The sequence below is a fragment of the Montipora foliosa genome, chromosome 13, assembly GCF_036669935.1.
Source record: "Montipora foliosa isolate CH-2021 chromosome 13, ASM3666993v2, whole genome shotgun sequence".
NCBI lineage: Eukaryota > Metazoa > Cnidaria > Anthozoa > Scleractinia > Acroporidae > Montipora > Montipora foliosa.
This window is the reverse complement of record NC_090881.1, coordinates 614,394-638,083: the sequence shown is the minus strand read 5'-3', so window position 1 is coordinate 638,083 and position 23,690 is coordinate 614,394. Positions and strand designations below refer to the sequence as shown.

General features: G+C 38.3%; 1 protein-coding gene across 1 annotated transcript; it reads right to left on the bottom strand.

The window, feature by feature from the left end:
- Positions 1-212: 212 nt before the first annotated feature.
- Positions 213-11,902, bottom strand: LOC137983540 (dedicator of cytokinesis protein 9-like). The gene is made up of 12 exons (XM_068830694.1): positions 11,577-11,902; positions 10,235-10,295; positions 9,456-9,514; positions 8,765-8,841; positions 7,034-7,224; positions 5,280-5,345; positions 4,890-4,982; positions 2,946-3,084; positions 2,248-2,284; positions 1,937-2,021; positions 309-395; positions 213-227 (listed from the first exon to the last, which is right to left on the bottom strand). Exons 1-12 carry the CDS (start codon positions 11,597-11,599, stop codon positions 213-215), a joined length of 933 nt encoding a protein of 310 aa, XP_068686795.1. The 5' UTR covers positions 11,600-11,902.
- Between the last annotated feature and the right edge of the window lie 11,788 nt (positions 11,903-23,690).

Below are 23,690 nucleotides of genomic sequence, written 5' to 3'. Positions count from 1 at the left end.
GGCAGTTTGAAACAGTTGGGATATTGGCCTCGGTATTTGGGAACTAGTGTCTGCTCCAGATACTCTGTAACTAAATTAGCGTCACAGCGTATACCGTAAGAAACTGAATTTTAAGAGTATGAAACTCAGTCAGTCGCAAGCAAATCTTGCATGATTACCGTTACCAAGTTTTTCGATCATACATTCTTAAGTTTGGTAAATTTAAGAATCCCTTAGGGTGTTCCAAACTGCATAATGTACAAAGTAAGACAAGAAAGAGCATACATACAATTAAAAACAGATGTACGATATGCAAATTCAAAACTAACCTCTGTGTTGACAGTGGATACAAGCTTGGTGGAGACTTTGAATAAAGGCTTTTCCCCGTCTACCCATTTTAATTCAGGGCCAGTGGTCTAGAGAAAATGGATAAAATCAATGAAAGGGCAAACAACCTCAGGAAACAGTCCCGCCCCACAGCTTAATGCAAGCAGAAGTAAAAGATTACAGTACACGTCATTCGAGATGCATCTTGTTTCTTTGTCGTGCACTCCTTTGCCGTAATGAAATGTGTATATTATCCAATAATCTCTTGGTGCCTGTTTTACAAGGGGCATAATTGTAATTTGTGATAATTGTAAATTAGCATAAGTTGCTATTTTGTACATATCAGAGGCCTGGTGAGCCGTGTTAGGTGCGCAGTGGTTTGTGGGATTTAGGTTTGTAGTTTGATGTTAATTGGCTTTGTCATTTACAGTCAATCTTCGCCGCGTGCACAAGTCCACTTTCGTATAATTATTGTTTTATTACACATAACATGAGAATTTTATTCCATAAAGCTCATTTGTACAAATCTATACGCTTTATTTTCACAGGTGGAAAAGCCTTATACAGCCAATCAGAATGGCGTACAGCTATTTCACATGTGGAAGTATAACCAATCAACGATAGCGTAAAGGCGTTTCCATGCCAATCACTCGTGCATCTCGTGCAAATCGTACTTTGTTATTGAATTAAATTAAATTCGCATTTGGTTCTATTGTTAGTGAGTTTTTGTTTCTAATTTGCGTTCAGAAAACTATTTTAATGAAAATTCTCGTCTTATGTGTAATAAACAGTTCACGACATAGAAAGTGCTTTGTACGGGGTTTTATTCACTCGTTGTTTGTGTCAAAAACCCTCACTCGCTCGTTCCTCGCTCGTTCGGGTTTTTGACACAAACAATTTGTGAATAAAACCCCGTACGCCGCACTTTCTATGACGTAAACTATATATATCGCGCTGAAAAGAATGCTTTATGCCTTCGTTAGGCTGTTTATGTTAACGTTCTTTTACATTGCAGATAGTCAGTGTTTTTCAACAAGAATACCCTAGAACCCAAAGGGTAGTACCACTGCCTTGGTCGGAGGTACACTTTCCCCGGTTTTTTCCACCTGCTGGTTTTTAGGGGTTTACATGTCCGACCCTGATGTATTGCTCTTCTCTTTATAATAGGGTTGATATATAAATGTTTTTGTACCCATTTCAATGCTAATAAATGGCACGATGGCTTGGCTAGGCAACGAGCCAATACATCATCTTGCTCGAGTGTCCGGTTGAGAAGTGGAGGCAAAATGTGATTATTGCTAATTATTTATTTATTATCATCATATTATTATCATCACCATGGATAACTTACTTGGTCCTGCAAGCGTTTATTACTGGACAATAAGTTTGTAGGTTTCCACCTCTCGAAAAACCCAGCGATCTTAATTAAAGTTTTGCCTCCAAAAATTTAAAATGCAAAAGTACACATAAAACACCGAGGTTTTTTTTTTATTATTTTACTATCAGGAACTTAATGCTTGTAAAGAGTGTTGGGCAAAATAGTTCCAGTATGTAGAAAATCGAAGCTGCGGCGGCTTTTTTCAAACTAATTTCAAATGCACAAGCTTAGGCTATTCTTGAAAAATCTTACCATTTTCAATCCACCATAATAGGCAGACAAATAGCCACGAAGCGTTGTCTGTCCAACAAGGAGATTGGTTTCCTCTGTTTTGACTCTGAAGCAAGAACGATTACAAGTAAAGCTCGAGTCAAAACACAAATGTAAAGTTTGAGATAAATTTAAGACGCATAGTAAATTCGTTTACCAATATCATGAAATTAAAATGCGACCATTAGAGTTACCGGGCCATAATGTGTTTCACATTCGAGCTGCTAATCTCAAAGGGCCCTGGGCAACTTCAATGCACTGTAAACAAGCGTTCAACTCTACTAGTAACTTACAGTGTTCCCTGCAGAACTGGCATCCAGGCATAACCAACTAAAATAAAAACGAAACAACAAAAAGATACAATTACAGCCACCTGTCCATTAAAGTGTGCAACACTGTTACTCACCTCCTCGTAATTAAGTGTTTTGCCCCTGCTAATTCCGTACATCTTCACAATTTAAATTTAAAAAATTTAGGTGTGTGTTTTTTGTTTGTTTGTTTGTTTTTGGGGGGGGAGGGGGGATAAAATTCTCAAACTATACACCACAATGAGGAATGCCCTTACAACGATCCAAGAAAACACACAAAAAAGGCTGCGCGACTCAAGCCACTCGGCAAAAGAAAGGCGGTGAGAGAACTTCTCTTCATCAATCGGCCTTCATCGTTTTATGGCAAGAAGAGAATCCTCATTAATCATTACGTAAGGTCTGGAATTCCTTTCTATTAAATCTGTGAAACGATTGAAATACAAATATATTTTATGTGTATATATCGAAGATGATGACTCGGGAATACTCGCAAAATATCGGAGTGCTCCGAACAGGAGTCGAACCAACAACCTTTCGACTTCCGAATTTCTACCGCAGATCTACAGGAGACTTGTTGGACATTGGCCATTATTAAACTAGGTTCAGTTGACGTAAGTTCTTAAAAGTCCTCTCTTGTTCGGGCTTTCAAGACCTCAGAGAATGCGTTCCACAGCACCACTGACCTGGTGTCTCTATGGGCGCCGGTTTTCCCTTGTATGATCCGGTTCCAGTGCTACTTTTGGTCTGCTCGCAGGCGATGTGTTGAAATGTGAAAAACACATGATGCTTCTCTGTTAGTTGAGTCGGGAGCTTGATTTTAACCTGTGAGCAAATAGGCGTGTTGTAACGAGAAATATAAATAATGAGGCTAAATGAAAGGTTGCCCAAGGCAAAGTTAAAATTAGAGATACTGCTAACCAGAAATGTGACCCTGCTCCCATTAATTGACAAGTATAAAAAGTGGTAGCATTCCACTAACTGCCACCTCAGAGTGACAGAAGCCCGGAAGTAAATTGTGGCAGGGTAACCTCCGATCAAGCCCATTTTTAACTTCGCTCTTATGGCGTCGGTCGCTAAAATTGGGCCTGACGGGTTACTTGTCCGTAAACTCATTTTTCTCAATTTTTCATTGGTTCTCAAACATCAGCGAGTAAAGGCACCGCAAGCAACCCCTGTCATCCCATTATATTTTGCGATATCTGCGGTTCAACCCTACCCATGGATGAGACCTCAAAAGGGATGAACCATCACACGATTCCATTAAGAATGGTACTACTACGATCATCAGGAACACGTCATCTGAGAAAGGCAAATTTCTTTAGACTGGCAACTCCAGTTAGGCCAGGAACATTCACAAATGACAAATCGCTATTTTTGCCAAAATTGCTTGTAATCTCGCAATCTGATTGGCCAATTTGCCGTTGTCGATAAGAGTCTAGACAACGCTGCTCGCGTCATGCTCGCGTCAATTTGTCACGAAATGCAACAGCCAATCAGGAACGCTCATTTTGGAAAATAAACCAATCATATTGCTAGAAAGTTATAGACAACGCTTGCTGTTTCTTTGTGTCACGATTTTGGTCACGCTCTGAAATAAACACTTCTTTGGCGTTGAATATTGTGGTAAAAAAACTAACTGAAAGTGATTCAGCGTTGTCTGTACTCTTATCGACAACGAGATTCATCATCAAGGTGGTCACAATTTGTTGTGGACTCACTCGTCTGCACCTCGTGACTCCACAACATTTTGACCACTGTGATGACGAATATCGTTGTCGATAAGAGTGCAGACAACGCTGAACCACTTTCGATTTGTTAATTCTATTTTAGTTGCAATCTTTTAAAATAGAGCACAAGTGTTGCAATAATGTGGAAGACTTCAAGTCATTAGAGCGAGTTTCAATCGAGTGCCGTAAAACCAAAACCAACGTAATTACTTTGGCCAATCATAAAGGAAGGAAACAATCCAGTAAACCAATCAGAACTCGACACAAAGCGCAGGAAATGCGAAAACGCGAGCCACGATTGGTTTTGGTTTCACTTCCAATTGGTCGAAAAAAGGGCGCGAGAACTTTGAACCAATCACTGAGTGAGGTAATGAAAAACCAAAGCAATTCACTAATTACTTTCCACACTCAATTGAAAACCGCTCTAGTCTATTCTTGGATTTCACATGACGTCACGGCCGCCATGTTGGTGTCCCCAAACAATGAAATGGCGGCCATGTTGGTGTCCCGATCCAATCCTCCGAGAATTGAAAGCTATCATTATGCTAACGTCTTCTTTTGTTTTCGTTGAAAAACATGGCTGTTGATCACGTGAGTGAAACACAAGAATTTGAGGGGAACCAATTCAAACGTTAGTTTCTTTAAGTGAGGAGTAACCGGACTACCCAGACGAGAAACCGCTTGAAACAGAGAAGGGCACCAATAAATTCGATTCAGTTCCGGCAATCGAAACTTAAACACACAACGATAGGTGGCAAATACTCTCACCACTGCGCCAACAATACCCCTTGAAGAGGAAGTTAGAGATAATAAAAAAAGGCTAGAACATTCCTCTAACCTTCTGGACAAAGGACGTGTGGAGAAGGTGTATCTGAACCTAACAAACAGAGACTGACTGACCTCTTCATAAAATGTGGGGTTTGTACAGTGATGGACCACAGCTGCGTATGCGTGTGTAGTGAATCCAGGACTTCCTTTCTTCTTGTAAATACACTACAAAACCAACGGTTCACTCAACAGTTGCAAAAATCCATTCATACAATAGAAAGCTTACGGTGACAACAACTGGTACGACAATGTAGCATACAGAAGGTGATCCGCAAGTTCAGCTGTACAATATACACCAAAGTATGGTCTGAATTCACTGAGTGCACACAGTTATAGAAGTTTGAGAACTCCTCGTCAAGTGCTCTGTTCACGTGCACTCTCCCACAGACCATTAAATTTGGTCATTTTATACGAAGTTGCGATGCAGAGCTAGGTCAGAAAATAGTCAAAGATTTTAGTTACCTTCAGAGGTCGCGAATGTTCGTCATCAGAATCCCTGAATTCAATCTTAACGGAAATGTTTCTGGCCTACCGAGGGAAAAAAAATATACCATACAAATTTTCTGAGAAATTTCGCTTATCAAAACCAAGGAAGTATTACTTAACTTCGCCTAAATCTGGAAAACCTCTTTCGAATCTACTTTCAACACACTAATTTACATGTAATTTAGTGTGCTGAAAGTAGATGCAAAATATGTTTTCCCGAGGTCAATTCAAGTTGCACTTGTATTTTTACATGCATGTACACGCAAAAATGCGCTCGACAAACATCGTTACAAGTTATTGCCACAAGAATCCGACTTGTAATTACAGGTGTAGCGTTACACCTGTACAACTTGGTACGAGTAAAATTCAATAAAAGTTTTACTGGAGTCCGACTTGTGTCTTTACAAACGTCCAAATAATAATAGTTAATTGTTATTAATTATTACAAGTGCAAATTACAAGTCATAAGTTACTTGTAAGTCATCGTCGAGCGAAGGAGAACTTGATGAACCATTGAGTCACCGAGCTATTTGGCACCCTAGAATATTTGAGGAAAGACGCTTGTTTGACCTTCAAAATCCACGTGAATTGCGGGAGAAATACCCGGGGTGGAGACGCCCATATGGAACAGACGGGGATGCTCGTCGGAAATTTTGAATTTAACCCCTAAAGGAGACCATCTGGGCGTGGCTCAAGCTTTTTGTGACCCCTAAAGGAGACTAATCTGAGCATGGCTTAAAGAAATTTTGATCCCTAAAAACAACTTAAAAAGAAAATTTGACTTCTGTTTCTCTTCGCGTAATTCTGTGTTTCTTCGCGGAACCCAAAACGAGACCTTGACGGCTTAAAATATTGGCGCTTTGCCAGGAACACCCTAAGCGATACCAAAATCCAAAATTTACACCCCTAAGCGAGACGACGAGCATCCCCGTCTGTTTCATATGGGAGGCCCCCCCACCCCGGGGAGAAATATCGCCTCTCTGTCGAAGCATTCGAGTATCTACTTGCAGCACTGGGCAAGCAGCTTGAACAAATAAACCTCGTGCAACTGGAACTTAAACATGTAGTCTCCACGCGTATTCAAGTTACGTTACAATCGTAAAGCGACAGTTGTACATTAAAATTGTATCGTGAACCGGGCTACACGTGTAAATTTAGAAAATCTATTGAATTTATTAATTTACAAGTTGGACTTTACAAGCGTAAGTTACACGAGTAAAAACTAGACGTGTTGCTTTAATTTTTTATTGAATTCACAAGTAGTAAAAGTGACTATACAAATTAAAGTCTACTTATCTTTCATTCTCCATGTTAGTTATAATAATGATTGGGAGGCAGAAATTTAGAAAAATGATAAGACTCTGCGCGGTCGGAAGTATTCGTTTATTCACACTCCAGTTGGTTTTTTTTTTAATTGTTTTGGGCAGTTTTTGAGCAACATTGAGAACATAAATGCTAATGTCAAATCATCTTTCGATTTTTATGAATGGCTTCGAAAGCATAATAAACCTTTTATTCCTCTAAATGTTTTTTTAGCGAGTAGTTAATCAGGGCTTGTAATTGCGACCAATATAGTCGCATTTGCGACTGAATTTTCTCCCTTTGCCCTTTCCAAACAAAACTGTTACCACTTTGAAAGTGGGGCGCCTGTGAACTCGCTTGATTTCTAAGCGCACTTCCACTATTAACAAAACATACATTTTACATTTACATTTAGAATCCAAATTTACCTTGGAGAAAACCGTTTGGTTACTGTAGTTGAGTGAAAGTGGATAAACATAGAGGTTATTAACGTAGGCAGTGTGTGGATGAGCGGCCTCTGGAAATGATTGACAGAATTCCTCCACCTCAACTGTTGGCCGAATGACTCCACATGATTCATCCCACGGTTTTATGGGAAGCAGTGATGACGTCAGACAATCTGTCAACAAAAAATAAGTATGTCTCGATAGTCGTCGTCGCAAAATACAGCAACGATGCAGCTCGACAAGGTCGAACCGAAAGCATACTACGGCGTCTCTGGCAGCCGCTATACGGTTCATGCATGACCTTGGAGCACAGCTTACAGCCAGCTGGAATCAGCTGTATGCTAGTTTTTGCTGAGGTAGGAAAACTGGGGTTTGTTATTTAATAGTTATAGCAGCAGTTTCACTAGCAACCTTTGTGGCTTCCCTAATGGTGTTTTTATTAGAATCCGCCTTACAAGAAGGGGTTTCTCTCCACTAACTAGAACAATCACTAGTCAGCAGGTATTTTGGGGGGAATTATGTGTGTGTGGATGGTGAGTTGAGGAAAAATCATAGACAAAAGTTAGGGTTAGTTCGTAAAATGAGGGGGAGATGTTCACAAAGCAAAGATTTCAGTGTAAAGAGTTTTCATCTTTATTATTCCCATTTTTAAGAACGAAAAATTTTCATGGTCAAATATTTATTTATCCCTCCTATATGATTTAATTTTTCGTACATGTACTATCTGGCTGTTTCTGCAATTAAAGTTTTTAATTTCACACAGAGTTTATTTCTTTTGTTAACCTTATTGCGGGGTTGAGAGTTTGCTTTGTGAACATCTCCCCCTCATTTTACAAACTAACCCTAACTTTTGTCTATGATTTTTCCTCAACTCACCATCCACACACACATAATTCCCCCCAAAATACCTGCTGACTAGTGAATGTTCTAGGTAGTGGAGAGAAACCCCTTCTTGTAAGGCGGATTCTAATAAAAACACCATTAGGGAAGCCACAAAGGTTGCTAGTGAAACTGCTGCTATAACTATTAAATAACAAACAATTTAATTAATCTAATTAATAAAATGCTGTTCGTGTTATTTCCCTTTTAAATGATGGATTTTTTGGTTTGTTTATCACTACGAAAAAAAGTGAAGTGATCTTCGCACTTATCTTGTCAACATAAGCAACTGCCATTTATAGACACCAGAAAATTTCAGGTGGCTTCATCGGGATTTCAACCCATGACCTCTGCGATGCCAGTGCAATGCTCTACAAACTGAGCTATAAAAATACCACATCCCTGCTAAAACAGTTGAGCTAGGATCCCTTCTAGTACAAATCAGTGCACGCCTTTTCAATGGAAGCCCTGCTTCGACTACGAATAAATAGCCGTGTGATATACATTTAAGGTACATACCAATTGGACAAGGTTTTTGAGGCACAGTCAACGTCTTTTGTTTTTAAATTAACGCATCATAACATGAGTCCCCAGGGGCAAACGGTTTGGGTTCTTCAACATCCCCCTGTAACATCTTATGCCAATATAGACATATGATTGGACGAACAGTTTGTTCTACTTCACCCCAAAGACTAAAAATTCATTCAACTTTACAAAAAAAAAAAAGTCATCACTTGGCGTAACAATTCCTGAGTTTCCTTTATACAGGTCCCGCCGGCCAGGGAATTTCATAAATATATTCAAGCATACTGTACTCCTCAATGGACCCCTTACTTGTTATTCTTTCACTGTGGGTCTTGACAGAGATTTTTAAAGTGCCGGGTATCAGTTGTTGTTTAAATTTCTCTCTCCTAAAATTGACAAAAAAAGTTAAGCAATCATTGATGCTCGTGAGATCTTTTTCTAATTTTATCAGTGAATTCGTAGAATTTCTTAGAATAGTGACCCTTCCATTACAGATTCTTTTTGACGTCCAACCCTACAGAAATTCCTCTTCAGCTCCATACTTTCTGTTCTGTTTGGATTTGTTGTGAGCCTCCTGTTGGTTTGTTTGTTCAGTCATGCTCAAAATGGTCACAAAAGACTCGATCCCAAATGACAGGGTTCGTGCTGGATTTTGTATATAAAATTCCAGGAGTATGCAAGGAGTTTTCAAGAACCAGAAATTGAGTTTGGTAAGGAAATATTTGTAAGGAAATTTCTATGCCATACATCGTGTTTCAGTGTTTTCTTTGCTGAAAAAGCCTACACTGATATTCTTTCCCATCATCACTGTAAATACGCTCTTAAAATTCCAAAACAAACATGACAAAATGAAAAGAAACGAGCAGAGACAAAATGAGAAACACCCAAACGAAAATAAAGAAAGCAATAATTAATTCCAGTTTAATCAAATCTTTCCACTCTCATTTTGATAATTATTGTTTCTGTCATTAATTTCTGGTCACAACGGCTCCAAACTTACGTGACACTGTAATTTGTCAGCAGTTTAATCATTTCATCATCGCTAAGCTTTTCCCTGTCCTGCAAAACAAAAAATCCTAAATTTAAGGATCAAAGGAACCCTAAAATACATTCAAGGCCGCTTCATCCTCTGTCCATGAGAGAATCTGAACAATTACTATGGCCATTTACTCTGAGCGTAAGTTTTGGATTTCAATTTCCACCATTACCCGTGTTCAAAACTGACCAATTGGACCTCAGAGGGTTGGATCCAGGAAAAAGTGACGTCAAAGGCTCACTCTGTAGCTTAAAATTTTAGCGTGCGAATGCAGCTTATCATATACATGCAAAACGCAAGTTTAAAAGTCTGAAAGTCCAAAACTCCTGTGTTGCATTTTAATTCTCTGGCATACACACGCATTGCATTATTAAACTAGAGAGCCTTTGACGTCATTTTTCTCCTCGATACAGCTCTCTCAAGAGCTTAAATTTAGTAATGGCAGACCATTAAATAGCAAAATTCCAGTTAAAATAATCAGGTGTCTTTTTGAAATCAAGGCTTGAACGTTTGGTCGCTTAGTGCTTAGTTAACATAGTTTTGAAATCCAAAGAAAAATAAGAATTGATATTTTGGTCACAGAGGCACTTTAAGTGCAAGAAAAGGGGCAACTCGTGTGGGCAAGATAGCAGTTGCTCAATAGAAGTTTTTTGGTTGCAACTGTTCATGCATATTCTGAAAGAAGTGAATAGAGGAATAAAGGTGTTCATCCAAATAACAGAAACAACAAAAAGACTGCCAACCTGTTTGTAAATTGATGAAATGTCACTGCTGTCCACTTCCCCCTCAGTATTGAACAATGGTCTAAAAAAAGAGAGCAAAACAAAAAAACAAGAAAATTTTATGCATTTTAACAATACTGAAATCAGGGACCACGCCCTTCTAGTTGGTTTTCAACAAACGCAGCAACAAACTCAGTTATATAAAGGGACACATACTTAAGCAAAATAAGTGCCCATCACTTTCCTTTCTTTGGATAGAAAATTGAACTTTAGGTGAGAATGCAATTCAAAACCAAAACTTAATCATAATTCCATCCTTGTTAGTGTATGTTAACCCTGAGAACATTTGAAAATACTCAGGATAGCAAAATGGGACATAACATGACTCAACTACTAATCAAAACAACAGAGGGCAAATTTGGTAGCTGCAAGCAGTGGCAAAAAGGTTGAGACACTGAATTGAAAATTCACCTCTTCTCCCTAAATCCCTTTCCCGTTCAAAAGAAAGGTCCCTTATCCGATATGACTCAGTTCATGCATAAGGTAAAGGTACACGTTATTTAACGTCGGAAGTTCCTTTACTCTCTAGAGAGTATTCTCCCAGGAAGCTGACGGTGCACTCATTTTACCCCCCTCTTTCCATCAGTGCTCTGTTTTAATGGTATCTTATATAAAGCTACTTAGGCTACAGTGAAAGGAAAGAAGTCGAAACAAGGGGTCATGTGGGATCCGGGGATCGAAACTCGGGACCTTATGCACCAAGGCCGCGCACTAACTGACTGTGCCACCCTTGCTCCTTAAAATATTGGACAAGTTCTCTATATCCAGCCTCCATACATTTCCAAAATACACAAGCTGAGTCAGGTTATAATGTTTCTTGCTGTTGACAATCCATCTCACAAAACAAAAACAGAACAAAAACCTTGAACAGTGCCAACGTATACAATGTACCTTCTGGTCATAAGTAGCGCTAAAAATTAATACTGTAATGTTCTATGCTTCATTGATAAGGCGTTTGACTAGAATACAGTAACTGTTGTACATTGTAAAGTTGTATGACCTTCTGATGACCGGGTCACCTTTACCAAATAGTTGATTCAACTCAACTTGTGTAGATTAGATAACCCTCTTGACCACAAGGACGAGAAGATCTGGTTATTTTTGGTTGTGGTAACAAAGTGATTGAAGTTATTTCTCATCAGTTATTTAGAGACACCAAGTGTCGAATTGCCTAGAGTCCCGCACTAGTAAGTTTGATGTTCTAACGAAAGAGCCACCTACATTGTACTTCAGAGTTGGTGTGATGTCTGTAATGAATTTTACCAACTTAATAAAATTAACGTAGATGTAGATATAGACTCACCTCGCAGTCCATCCGAATGGCATGCCATATAGTCCAAGGCTCTTGCAGCAGATTTCAGCTAGTTTGTGTGCTTTCTGTGAAGCTTTTTTGAATTTTGTCTCCAGACTTGAGGTATGCTTCAACACAGGAACCGATACTGCCCTGTAAGACTTTCTCTATTCTGACCACCAAATAAACCTCTTGGTTGGGATCAGTTATGGAGAATATTGCCTAATCAAATATCAATAATACAGAAACACCTCATTTTTTGTTTGATCACGTTAGATGCTGCTATATTGTGTTGGTAAATTTACAGAGTTGAGTTGTCAAGACAAATACAAATTTTACTCTGTCTTAAGCCAGACGATTAATTTTAGTTGTCAATGGGAGACGCTTCAGGGATGAATGGGTTTAAAGCCCAATTCCCAGTAAGACAAGCACTGGTCCATAAATATACATGTAGGCACAACACTTAATGAACACAATGTACATACAAGTGCAAATTTACGTTTACAATGCATAAGCAACATAAAGAAATCAACATGAGCTGCATTATTTGGTCCAATATTATTTCTAACAAGTGAGAGCAGGGGCAACATACATGTACACCCTGTAAGTGCTGACAATTATAGTCATGAGATGTAAAAAGTGTTGAAAGAAATGCAAAGATAGGGGGGAGGGGGGTTATAACTTCTTTTAATTATTGTAACTTTAGATCTGACTCTGAAAGAAGGTTTGCATGCTTGCAGACTTGCATTCAGTCAAGCACAAAGGCTGTAATTAAACAAACTGTTCATATAGCATAAGCAAGTGACAATTTCCCTAGGATGTTTCCCGCAATTTTTTGAAAAAGCAGTCATGTGCTTCTTTTATCTTTTATGGTGATAAACTGCAGTTGAAGAGGTTTAAGTATTAGCCCATGCAACGTTGCACAACGAAAAATGCTCTCCCGCAAGTCACATACATGTCTACTACATGTATCTGAGCATAATTATAATCTGGGCTTGACCTACAGAGTACATGTATACCTTTGCAACTGTCTTCCCTTGCACACAACTTCTTCGCAATCTCGAGACGTGACCACCCCATCTACAGCACACAAATAATAGTCAAGGAACCAATTGCCCCTGTCATGTCTCCCAGATTTTGAATAATAGCAGCAATGTTTCACTATCTTTCATCATGCAAGCAAGTGACCATGTCCCAACAATGCTACCCAAATTCGTGTAACAGCAGCTATAAATATCTTTCTTTCATGATGCAACAGACTGACCATGTCCCCATAATGTTACACAGATTTTGTGTAACAAAAGCAATGTACAGCTATCTTTCATGGTGACAGATTTAAAACAGTTGAGGAGGTCTCTATTGGTCCCCACAATGTTACCCAAAAAACGTGAAAATATTGAAGAGCCACAGCCAATTGCAGAATAAAACATGGTAAATATTAAGAAATTATCTCTGGCTGAAACGATTAATTAAACAAAACAAAATAACAATAACAAAAAAATGACATTTCTTTTATCTTGAAATAGAATTTACTTTGCCTAACACAAAGGTCTTAATTCATATTTCCACAGCAAAAGCTGGGCTAAAACAACTGTCAACTAGCGTATTTTCCCATGCAGCATTACACAATGAAAAACATGCAGTTGCCACACTGGATGGTCACGTTTACTATCTCAGCATCATAATCAGGGCTTGATGAAGTGTACCTTAGTTACTGTCTTCCTCTGCACATGCAACTTCTTCACAATCCCGAGACGTGAAAACCCCATCTACAGTACAAATATAAAATTAGAATGATCAAAAATTATACCAAAGGGACCATGCCCCTGTGATGTCACCCGGATTTTAAAGAACTGCAGCAATGTTTCACTATCTTTAATCATGCAAGGAAGTGACTATGTCCTTACAATGTTAACCACATTTGTTTAAAAGGAGCAATAACTATCTTTCTTTATGAAATTGAAACAGATTGACCAATGTGCTCATAATGCACCTATCAATGTAAATCTTTCGTCGCCATAAACCAGTAATTTAAACTGTCATCTAAGCAGATATTATCTATTTCGAGAAAGTTTTTATCCTTGCCTTCCCATCTGATTGAAATCGAATTCCACCACAAGGTCAGAGTATTTTACGGATCACTGATACGACCTCTTTCGACATGCTAATTGAAACAAATAATTTTAAGATGTGTCTCGATGAGAGTCATTGCATCGCTAAATGGTAAGTGTCACTAAGATGTATCCCTAAATAATTTTTCATGCCATCTCACTTTAAGCTCAAGACCACAAATAATAACTTAGAGGACTTGAAAATAATGGTTCGTCAACAGACAATGTCCTGTCAGAATTGGGTAGTGACCGGACAAATTCTTGGTCATTTGCACTTAAGAATATTTAATTTGGAAATATTTGACCATAATGAGGGACATTATCCATGTTACTGTAATCATCATCATTCATGCAACCTGGGGTCACTATTGCAAAAGTTATGATTGTTCAAATTTTTCAAATTTGACCGGCCAAAAACGGGCCATGTCCCAGCAAAAACATGTTAAACCGGGAAATGTAACAAGTGCCTGCCTACCAGTTATTTCGAGCCCTGAACTGATAACAACACTAGGGCTTGGCACACGACCATGGAACACAGGTCACCAAATTGGTGACTAGCTCCAATTTTTTGGCACCAAAATGTTTCTTTTTTTTACTTGCCATGGTAACGAAAACAGTCACAGACTGGAGCACTGGCAACTGTTTTTGATTGCATTTTTCATTGGGTTATTCGCCTGGAATTTGGGACAAAAAGGCCTCTTATTCTCACCTTTTGTTATAATAATAATTGTTGTCATCAGGAAGCCTAAACAATAGACATTGCAACATATATTGGGGGAAGAGAGGTGCTGGGGGGGGGGGGGGGTGGGGACTGTTGAGCAAGAGGTAAGGGCTGACACAAAAGAAAAACTCTCCTACTTTCAAATCTTGAGTGATTGGTATTTCTGAAACGGTGAATTAATCCTGGTCACTATATATATATATGTTTTATAAAATTTACCTTATATGTTCTTCATTGTCACCTGAGAATCTTGTTGGTTTGGTAGCTTTAAAATGAGTAAGTTTTATCATCATTATCATCATTGATCACCATTTTCATGCAGTCGATGATTTTCTAACCGTTCAGGTGTACATAGATGTACAGTGTATGTAAAGTATTGTATGATCTGATTACTTGAGAACTTGAGTGGCTTATTGACCAACACTATGGGATGTTTCATGTGCCATTTTTGGTTTAACTTCCTTGTTGACGATCGAAAGTACTTTAAGTTGTTAGCCTATTAAACCTATTAAAAGACTGGTAAATAATTGGCTATGAGGGTTTTTGCCCACCACTTGCTTTCTTTCATACAAGGGTTTATTGTTACATGCTTAATTTGTGATACTGTTATGTTCTTTTGAATAACTATGAAGTGGCAGAATGATATAGCTTTTACTAAGGGAACCACATGGCATACTTAGTTCAGGAATAAGCATAAAATAACAAATAGAACAGTTACTTAAATTTTACCTGTTTTTTTTCTTTTTTTTTTTTTTCAGTTTCATGTCAATTCTTTTAAATATCCGGAAATGGAGGTAAAAGCTAATTATACATTGTACATGCAGAAAAGATGGATTAACCGGCCAAAGCAAAAACTTAAGATTACTTCACAATCATAATGTAACTTAATTAATTAAGGTGCACATGATTAGTTAAAATTATTGTTTTAATAAATATTTCTTTGTGGCAATTCTCTTGCAGTCAGAGGGAGAGTTCACTAGGGCTAAACATAATTATACAAAACAACAAAATATCCAGAAACTTTAGAGAGTAAGTCATTAGAAGCTCTCGTAAGCAACCAGCCGGCGAATTTGAAAAAGTGGTCACAACTTACTCACTGTAGAGCTGGTTCCTTGAGAATTATAAGCAATAAAATTGGAGTTTGTAAATTTGTATTAAGGGTACAGAATAGAATTTTTGGGAATGCACCTACAAAAACTGGAAACTTCTTTACTCTCATTAAAATCTGCCAAAATATTCTTACAATTTAGATCACTCTTTGAGTGGTCGCTTATGGAGGGTGCTTACTAAATTCAAAGGTATTTTTGTGTGACTTACTGAATATGCGGGAAAAGCAGATCTTAACAAGTGTTATTGAAATCCAAAAAGAAAATTGGGGGTAACCACGCATTTTCCAAAGATAAGTAATCAACAATATTTATAATACAAAACTTTAAAATACAAAGCAATGTATGGCGTTCTTTTCCAAAATGAAGCTTAGTTATCTCTGAAAAATGCGTGGCTACCCCTAATTTTCTTTTTGGATACAAAGAGAACTTGCTAAGTAACTGTTGTGCTTTCTTCGCATAGTTTTAAAACCAAAAATATCCTGCGCAGCCTGTATTAATAAGCACTACCCATAGGAAATCTGAGTATCTCAGAAGAGCAGAACGTATGCACAATAAGAATAGTAGGAACCGTCCTTATGAGAGCATAAAGACAAATCCCAAAGGTGGTCGCGGTTGATTTTGGGAACGGTTGCTTTTGAGAGTTTTCAATTAGAGAGTTTTGGTGGTCGTGGCTAGAGCTGGTTGCTTACAAGAGTGGTCGCCGTGAGAACTTCGACTGTATTTGTGTTTGGTGAAATTTTATGCATGTCAGCTTATAACTTAGGAAGGAACTAGCTGAGTAGTCATTGCAGTTGTTTTGGTCTTGTTTGTAGCATGTAATTGTCCCAGTAAGGTTATCAATATTAATTTTTTTGGACCAAACAGATCTGTTTATTCCCAGGACTAGTTTACATGACTTTGTCAAGGTCATTCAATTTGGATTCTAATGATAAACATAATGATGGAATGACCACCATTCAATGATCTGTATTCACACTGTTTTTTTTTTGCCACTGGTACTGGGTTAAGCAAGGATTGGAAATGATTGGCTTTTGTGATTTTATTTGCAGCTAGTCATGGTGGTATATGCAGTGGGCAGAACCCTAGCTATTGCACTGCAAGAACGGGACCATCAATTGTTTTAGAATAGTAAACCTGAATTTAAATTTTGTGCTAAATATAAGAAAATGGGTGAGGAGACTTTGACCACTCAAGGCTTAAGGATCTGGGCCCGGTTGTTCAAAAGCCGATTAACGTTAATCCCAGATTAAAAATTACAGTAACCGAGGAGTTTATTTCCCTTCTCCTAAATGCTGTTCAACGCTGATATTTGGCAAAACTTTACATTAGAAGAAGCCAATCTTGAAAAACAAAGGTAAACGAAAGAAACTTTCACCAAAAAGTTAAAAACATGAAACAAAAGTTTACACTAATCCTGGATTAAGTTAATCGGCTTTCGAACAACCGGGCCCTGGATTCTTAACCCCTCAAATTGAAGGGTTTAGAGCAAAAATGCCAAGACATACTGTTTGTATACATGTAGTTATTTTACTGGGAACGGCGAGGATTTTGAGGACTTAATTACTAAATACTCATTTTGACATTCAGCCACTTGTCCAAGTTTTTTGTTACACTTCCCAATGATCCTACAAGTGGCTCGGAAAGTTGAATGTCAAAATTAGTATTTCATTACTACAGAAAACTACGTAATGACTAAATGGCACCGTTAATTAAGTGTCCCAGCTCTCAACAGGAATAGCCAACGTACATAATTATGAGACAAGTGAGTTTTCGAAAAGGTCAAGTTCCATCGTCAGTACACTGCAAACACCACTTTAACAGAGCTACGTACATTTACTGTTTCCTGACAAAATAATGAGTTGACATTATGATTTCTGAGTTTGCCCTAATAACTACTGTTTGATTGTGATTGTTAGAAGAATAAATATTGCAAAATCACAGATGGAATTGTGTGTATCTGCTTGATCAAATGCCGTATGTATTCGCACGGTTAAGGCATTTTTCCAGAACAAACGATGTGAGGTTTTTTTTTGTTTTTTGTTTTTTTTTTTTTACACTAAGCTGCTACCTCTCAAAGAAAAAAAATTGAAAAAGTCAACTTTTTAGTTACGCACTATTTTTTGACATTATGGGGACCAGTCTGTATTTTTAACACAAAACTGCATTATGAGGAGATCTCTACTTTGTGGACTCCAAAGGCAATTTCTGACCATAAAGTAGAGTTTTAAGGGCTTTTATATGTGGGGACCTGATTTTGGTCCTCACAAAAAGAACGGACCCCACAGTACGGGTGTGTAACTATGTCCACGTCCCCATAAGTAAGCATTGGTAAGTAGACACACACAGACACAAAACATATGCTCAGCCATGACAGGTGATAGGTGACAACGGAGGATCTGTGCTTGAAATCTAACAATGTCGCAAAACTTTCGTCCTGGTTACCTGCTGAACTTTATTTATCTCAACGGCATTTGTCAGGAGCACCCAAGGAGAATATAGTTCAAAACCACTTAAACATAGCATAGTTAAACGTATTTTCGTATTTAAATAAGCGGTCAATATAGGCATATTTTTAGCCCCTAAAAATTTTTCATCTGTTCGGATTCCCTAGCTGAAAGTCTAGTCATCCGAAAATTATAGGGATCAAAACTTACCTTTTCGAAAATTTCAGCCAGAAAAAAGGCTCCCGAAAATTCTAGGTGACCTTTTTAGGGTAAAAATCCGTTAAAAATGGGCAATTATACCATGTTTTAGATGTTCGAAAATCCTAGGACAGGCAGGCAAGCAAGGAATTTTACAACAAATGGTTCCAAAAATTCTAGATCTCAAATTGTCTTCCGAACAGATATTTTCCGAAAATTGACGTTGGGTGCCCCTGATTTGTGTTTCCTTCGTTTTCTTTTGTGTTTGTTTTTTGGCAACAACAATGATGATGTTATACCCTGCAAGCAGTCTCTTTCGATCTTCCTACATAAGTCGGGAACAGGAAAGAATTAAGACTCTGCCAGCCGCCTCGACATTCTTTGATATGCCGGTCATCCAAAGAATTGGATGAGTCAGTCCAGTTTGGACTTGTGAAACCTGCCTTTTTTTTAATTTTGCGCATGATCAATCGCCACGCGTCATCAATATATTTTTGAAATTTACAACAGCGTGGCAATTTTTAAATGTCTAAATTCCCATGAGTATTTCCTATGTCTGTTCCAGAAACTTGTCTGCCAGAAACCTACAAATTTTTCAGTAAAAAATGAAATGGTAATTTAAAAGTATGAGCTATCTTAACTTTCCGAGGAAGTGAAATGTCGTGACGGCTGGCTACTCTTCTTTCCTGTTCCCGACCTATTAAGGAAGACCGAAAGAGACTGTGATCGAGGATATAATAATGTATAGTCAAACAATATATTATAAAGAAGAAAAAAATGGGTTGATTAGAACTTGTGAAAATACATTGTTCGTGGTTTAGTCTTACGAAGCTCGTTACATCCCGACCAAGGGACTCGTCAGAGACCTTTCTGCTTGGCAAACTCCTTACGCATCGCGCCCAAAGTCCCGTTCGCTAACAAAATGATGACAGCACGAACAATGTAAACCACGAACAATGTATTTTCACAAGTAACTGTCAACCTTATTGTCAATTTTCACTCGTGAATTTGCGCAGTCTGGAATCCTTATGAGATATAAGGCGAGATTGCTATTATCATTTCGTTAGCGAACGGGACTTTGTGCGCAATGCCTAATGAGTTTGCCAAGCAGAAAGGTCTCTGATGCGTCCCTTGGTCGGGATGAAACGAGCTTCGTAAGACTAACCACAAACAAGAGATTCATAATCTCTTGCCACAAACAATGTATTTTGACAAGTAACTGTCAACTTTATTGTCAATGATTAGAAATTGTCTCGGGCTCGAACTTGACTCGTGTTGCGCTATAATTATGGATAGATAGCAGTGGGAGAATAGTGAAACAAGTCCTAAAACATTATCGATATTCTAAAACTGGCACCGTTGGGTCATTTCACTGATTACCGTAACAATTTCTGCAGAAACTAAAAAAAGGCAGCCATTAAATACAATTAATTTTCAGAGTTTTACTTAAACTGGCAAACTAGAGGTAATTTGTTGCTATGTGTGCCACCCTGGGGAAAATGGTAAATTATCAAGCCATCTGTTAGCTTTTGACTGAAGGGAGTTAGTCTGAGGAAAAGTAAGTGGAAATGGTGAGTAAATTATTACGGCAGAACACGAAGGAACTTGGAAGTTTCCATGTTCCTTTCAATTACAACTTGAAAAAGAACATAGAAATTTTTTCACTTACTGAAAACGTCAAAGAACTTGATGGAAATTTCCACGTTCCTTTTACGCATAACATGTAAACAAAACATGAAAATTACCATATTCTTTTCCCACATAAAATGTGAAAGAACATGAAATTTTCACGTTCTCTTCGGGTATAACACGTAAACGAAACATGGAATTTCCATGTTAAGGTTCATCCATAAAGTGTAAAAGACTATGGAAATGTCCATGTTCCCCTTTAAGAGACAACATGAGAAAGAAAGAGACATATAACTTCCCTTCATAGATCAGTGTAGGATCTAAAAATTCCATGCTGGTTTGAGTGACCGTTGGGTTTCTACTTTTCTTTCATAGGCATATTTTTTCCACATTTTTTCAACGTAAAAGAAAAAAAGGAAAATTGATCGTCCCGGTAATTTGCTAGGTTTTGATTCTCACCCAAAAAGGAACAGTCTCTAAACTTGCTTGTTGTTGTTGTTTTCATATTAAATAAGCTATTCCATTGTCCCAAAAATGCCTTAGGACTTCCTTAAATGTTACGAAATTTGAATGGCTGAAATTCTTTTTCTCCTGAAGTTCTCAGCTGCCACGTTTTCTCCCAGTATAAAAGAGCTTAAGCCACTTGGTTCTCTACTCTGCACCGAGAGGTTTTCCCAGGGTACTCCGGTTTCTCCTCAAAAACCAACATTTGACTTGATTTGTGTTAATTGTTGATTTCAATTTACAGTGTTCCCAATTAGTGCTTCAGCGCTAGAACGACTAGACACTTAAATAAAGTTCCTTTCCTTTCCTCCGATGTTGACGCCGAGGGACTGACCTTACTTCGCATTGGCTCTCACGGTTTACGGTTCTTCAGTCATTTCTATAGCCAATTTGGTGTAGCGTTCTACGAATTTAGTTGCCGAACTTCTGCGAAAAGGCGTTCGCTGTGATGTCGAAAAAGACACTTTTGCACCAATTCCTTGAACATAGTTATCACACACAATCTGGAGATTCAAAAGGAAAGTAAACTGTTTAGAGACATGTGCCTCAAGTCGTAGTATCCATATCAAGACAAAAAAAAATTCGGGCTACTGAAGATCGTGAATCCGTCAAAAGAGACAAATAAGAACGTTAACGTTAAAAACAAGCGGGCCAAACGTTTTTTTCAAGAACAATTGTCTTGAAAGCATTTGTCGCCCGAATGTTTGGGATTATCTTTTTGGTACATGAACTGCGCGTAAGTACGAGCCACTGTATTAGCCACTGTTAGAAATAACATGGGAACTCTTTCTTCACATATCGTAGTCGTTTTTGTCATGCAAATGCATTAAGAGAAAATTCTCACTGCCTTTCTCTGCTAAGAGTGTAATCTTCGGGGAAAACGGAACGCCGATTGCCATTGCGTGTTGGATGGTTTGGTGGTAGTAGTAGTAGTAGTAGCAGTAGTAGTAGTAGTAGTAGTAGTAGCAGTAGTAGTAGTAGTAGTAGTAGTAGTAGTAGTAGTAGTAGTAGTAGTAGTAGTAGTAGTAGTAGTAGCAGTAGTACTGGCAGTGGCAGTGGCAGTGGCAGTGGCAGTGGCAGTGGCAGTGGCAGTGGCAGTGGCAGTGGCAGTTTATTTAGACACATATCACCAGGTGAGCCAGAGGCTCGTTTAAATGTGAGCGTGTATACATAATTAAAATACGTCTTGGTCTTTCAGTTCACATATCTTTTCAAGCTGCCTCGAAAATTTGTATCGAGCATGGGTTAAAAATTTAAATGCATTCGGTGTCAGTAACGCGTAACCAGTGAAGCACAAAACCACAAAACGAAAACAAACAGTCGGGATATTTTCCAACAACTCTGGCAAACACATGACAACCAAGGAGTCACTTCCTTGGAAACTCAAGATAGTTCAAACTTTTAAATTACCTTTTCATTTTTGTACTTAAAAATTTATAGGTTTCTGGCAGACAAGTTTCTGTAACAGACATAGAAAATACTCATTGGAATTAAGACAGTTGAAAATTGCCACGCTGTTGTAAATTTCAAAATATATTGATGACGCGTGGCGACTGATCATGCGAAAATGTTTTGTTGAAAAAGCAGGTTTGACATGTCGAAACTGGACTGACTCATCCAATTCTTTGGATTAGCGGTAAATCAGTGAATGTCGATGCGGCTGGTAGAGTCTTCTTTCTTGTTCCCGACTTATCTCGGAAGATCGAAAGAGACTCTGATCGCAGGGTATAATAATGTATAGTCAAATGATATTTTATAGAGAAGGAAAAAAATCAGTTGATTAGAAATTGTCTCCGGCTCGGACTTGCTTTGTGCTGCGCTATAATTGTGCAAATATAGCAGTGGGAGAATGGTGTTAATTACTGTAAGTAACACTACTGAATGGAACTCTTCCAGTGTAACAAAAGTGCGCCTAAGAATTTGACAGAATAAGTGATATTCATGCACGTCCGTAAAACTTCCTAATGGATAAGTCAGAATTATGAACACTATTCCTGGAAGGCGATTGCAACTGCACTTGGCCCCAAATGGACAAAAGTGTTGTTGCGAAATGGAAACCAACAAATTGCTGATCTTAACCTTAAAATTTTTTTTTTTTTTTTTAATTCTCAAAGTTGTTTTGGTTAAATTTAAAACAAGGTCAGGCTTTTTTGTCATAGCAAGAGGTTTTCAGTCACTGCCCGAGGGTTACTCCCTTATATGGGCTATATAGGTAAGTGCGGTCCCAAAGGATATGGTTTTTTAGCCGTTTTGATCTGAAAGAGGGTATCGATTTTGACCAATTGGTTTGAAAAAGGGTATGGTTTGTTCACTCAAGTCTTTAATTGGGTATGTTTTTTGGAAGAAACTTCTTTGTCATCATTAGGCGATTCAACCGTCAACAAAGCCCTTCTCAAATTATTAGGCCAAACGTGTAACTGAAATAGGGTATCACCTTTTTGGTCAGGTCTGAAATAGGGTGAGGGTTTGAGGAAGCGGGTCGCACAAACCCACCTTTTTTTTTTTTCTGGGTTTTCTGGCATTTACAAACTGTAGTCTCCTGGTTATATCACAACCTTGTCAAAAATTAATTCGCTTTTTAAATACCTTATATTATGTGTGAAGTCAAATACATTTTACATTTTCGACGTACAAGTCTGAGGCTTGGAATGAGCGCAATTTCTTTGGTTCCAGTGAAAAGTCTTTTATACCAGGTATGCTTAGCCTTTCCGTTGGTGGCAGTGAAAACACATCGTGGGTTTTAAGCCCGGATTACAGCCAACTCGGATACTAGAGCAGCTTAAGCCTGGTTTTCACTAGCGAAGCAAGCACAAGCGCAAGCATAAGAGCGCTTATTTCACCTTGAAAACGTTGTTGACGCAAGAATAATCGCAAGGATCAAAATGTTTCCTCTTCCTTGTGTTTGTGCTTATGCTTGCGTTCACTTGCGTCGTGTGAAAACGAAACGCAACAGAAGCAAAAGGAAATGTATTATGTCTGGCCAATTAAAGCACGCGTTCCAGATTCCCCGCGTCTGGCTAATGCTGTGGTTGATTTTGATGCTTATGTGGACGTTTGTTTTTCACAAAGCATAAGCCACTTATACTTTTGCTTTTGCTTGCACTTTTGCTTGCGTCGCTAGTGAAAACCAGGCTTTAGAGCATAAGATTCCAGGCCCACTTGTAAAGAGCCTTAAAACCCTCCTTTTTCATCACCCTTCCAACCTACACAGGAAGTTATCCTTCATAGGTGTGATGTAAAAACAAGTGCTTTTAGGCTTTGAAAAGGTACCCCGAAAGTCTGCGTCCCATGCTGCTTATGAAACTGATGAAAGATTTCAGATACCACAACTCTAAGCACGTTGCATTTGAGACAACTGTTTTGGCAAAATGTACTAATAAAAAGAATCAAATTCAAATAAGGACTCACTC

Bases quoted from the DNA above. Each gene is read 5' to 3' on its own strand.
- LOC137983540 (XM_068830694.1), bottom strand. From the start codon at position 11,599: ATGCCATTCGGATGGACTGCGAG. The intron at 9,515-10,234 runs GTTGGCAGTCTT...TTTGTTTTGCAG, and splicing joins TTTCATCAATTTACAAACAG to GACAGGGAAAAGCTTAGCGA. The intron at 3,085-4,889 runs GTCAGTCAGTCT...ATTTGCTCACAG, and splicing joins ACCCCACATTTTATGAAGAG to GTTAAAATCAAGCTCCCGAC.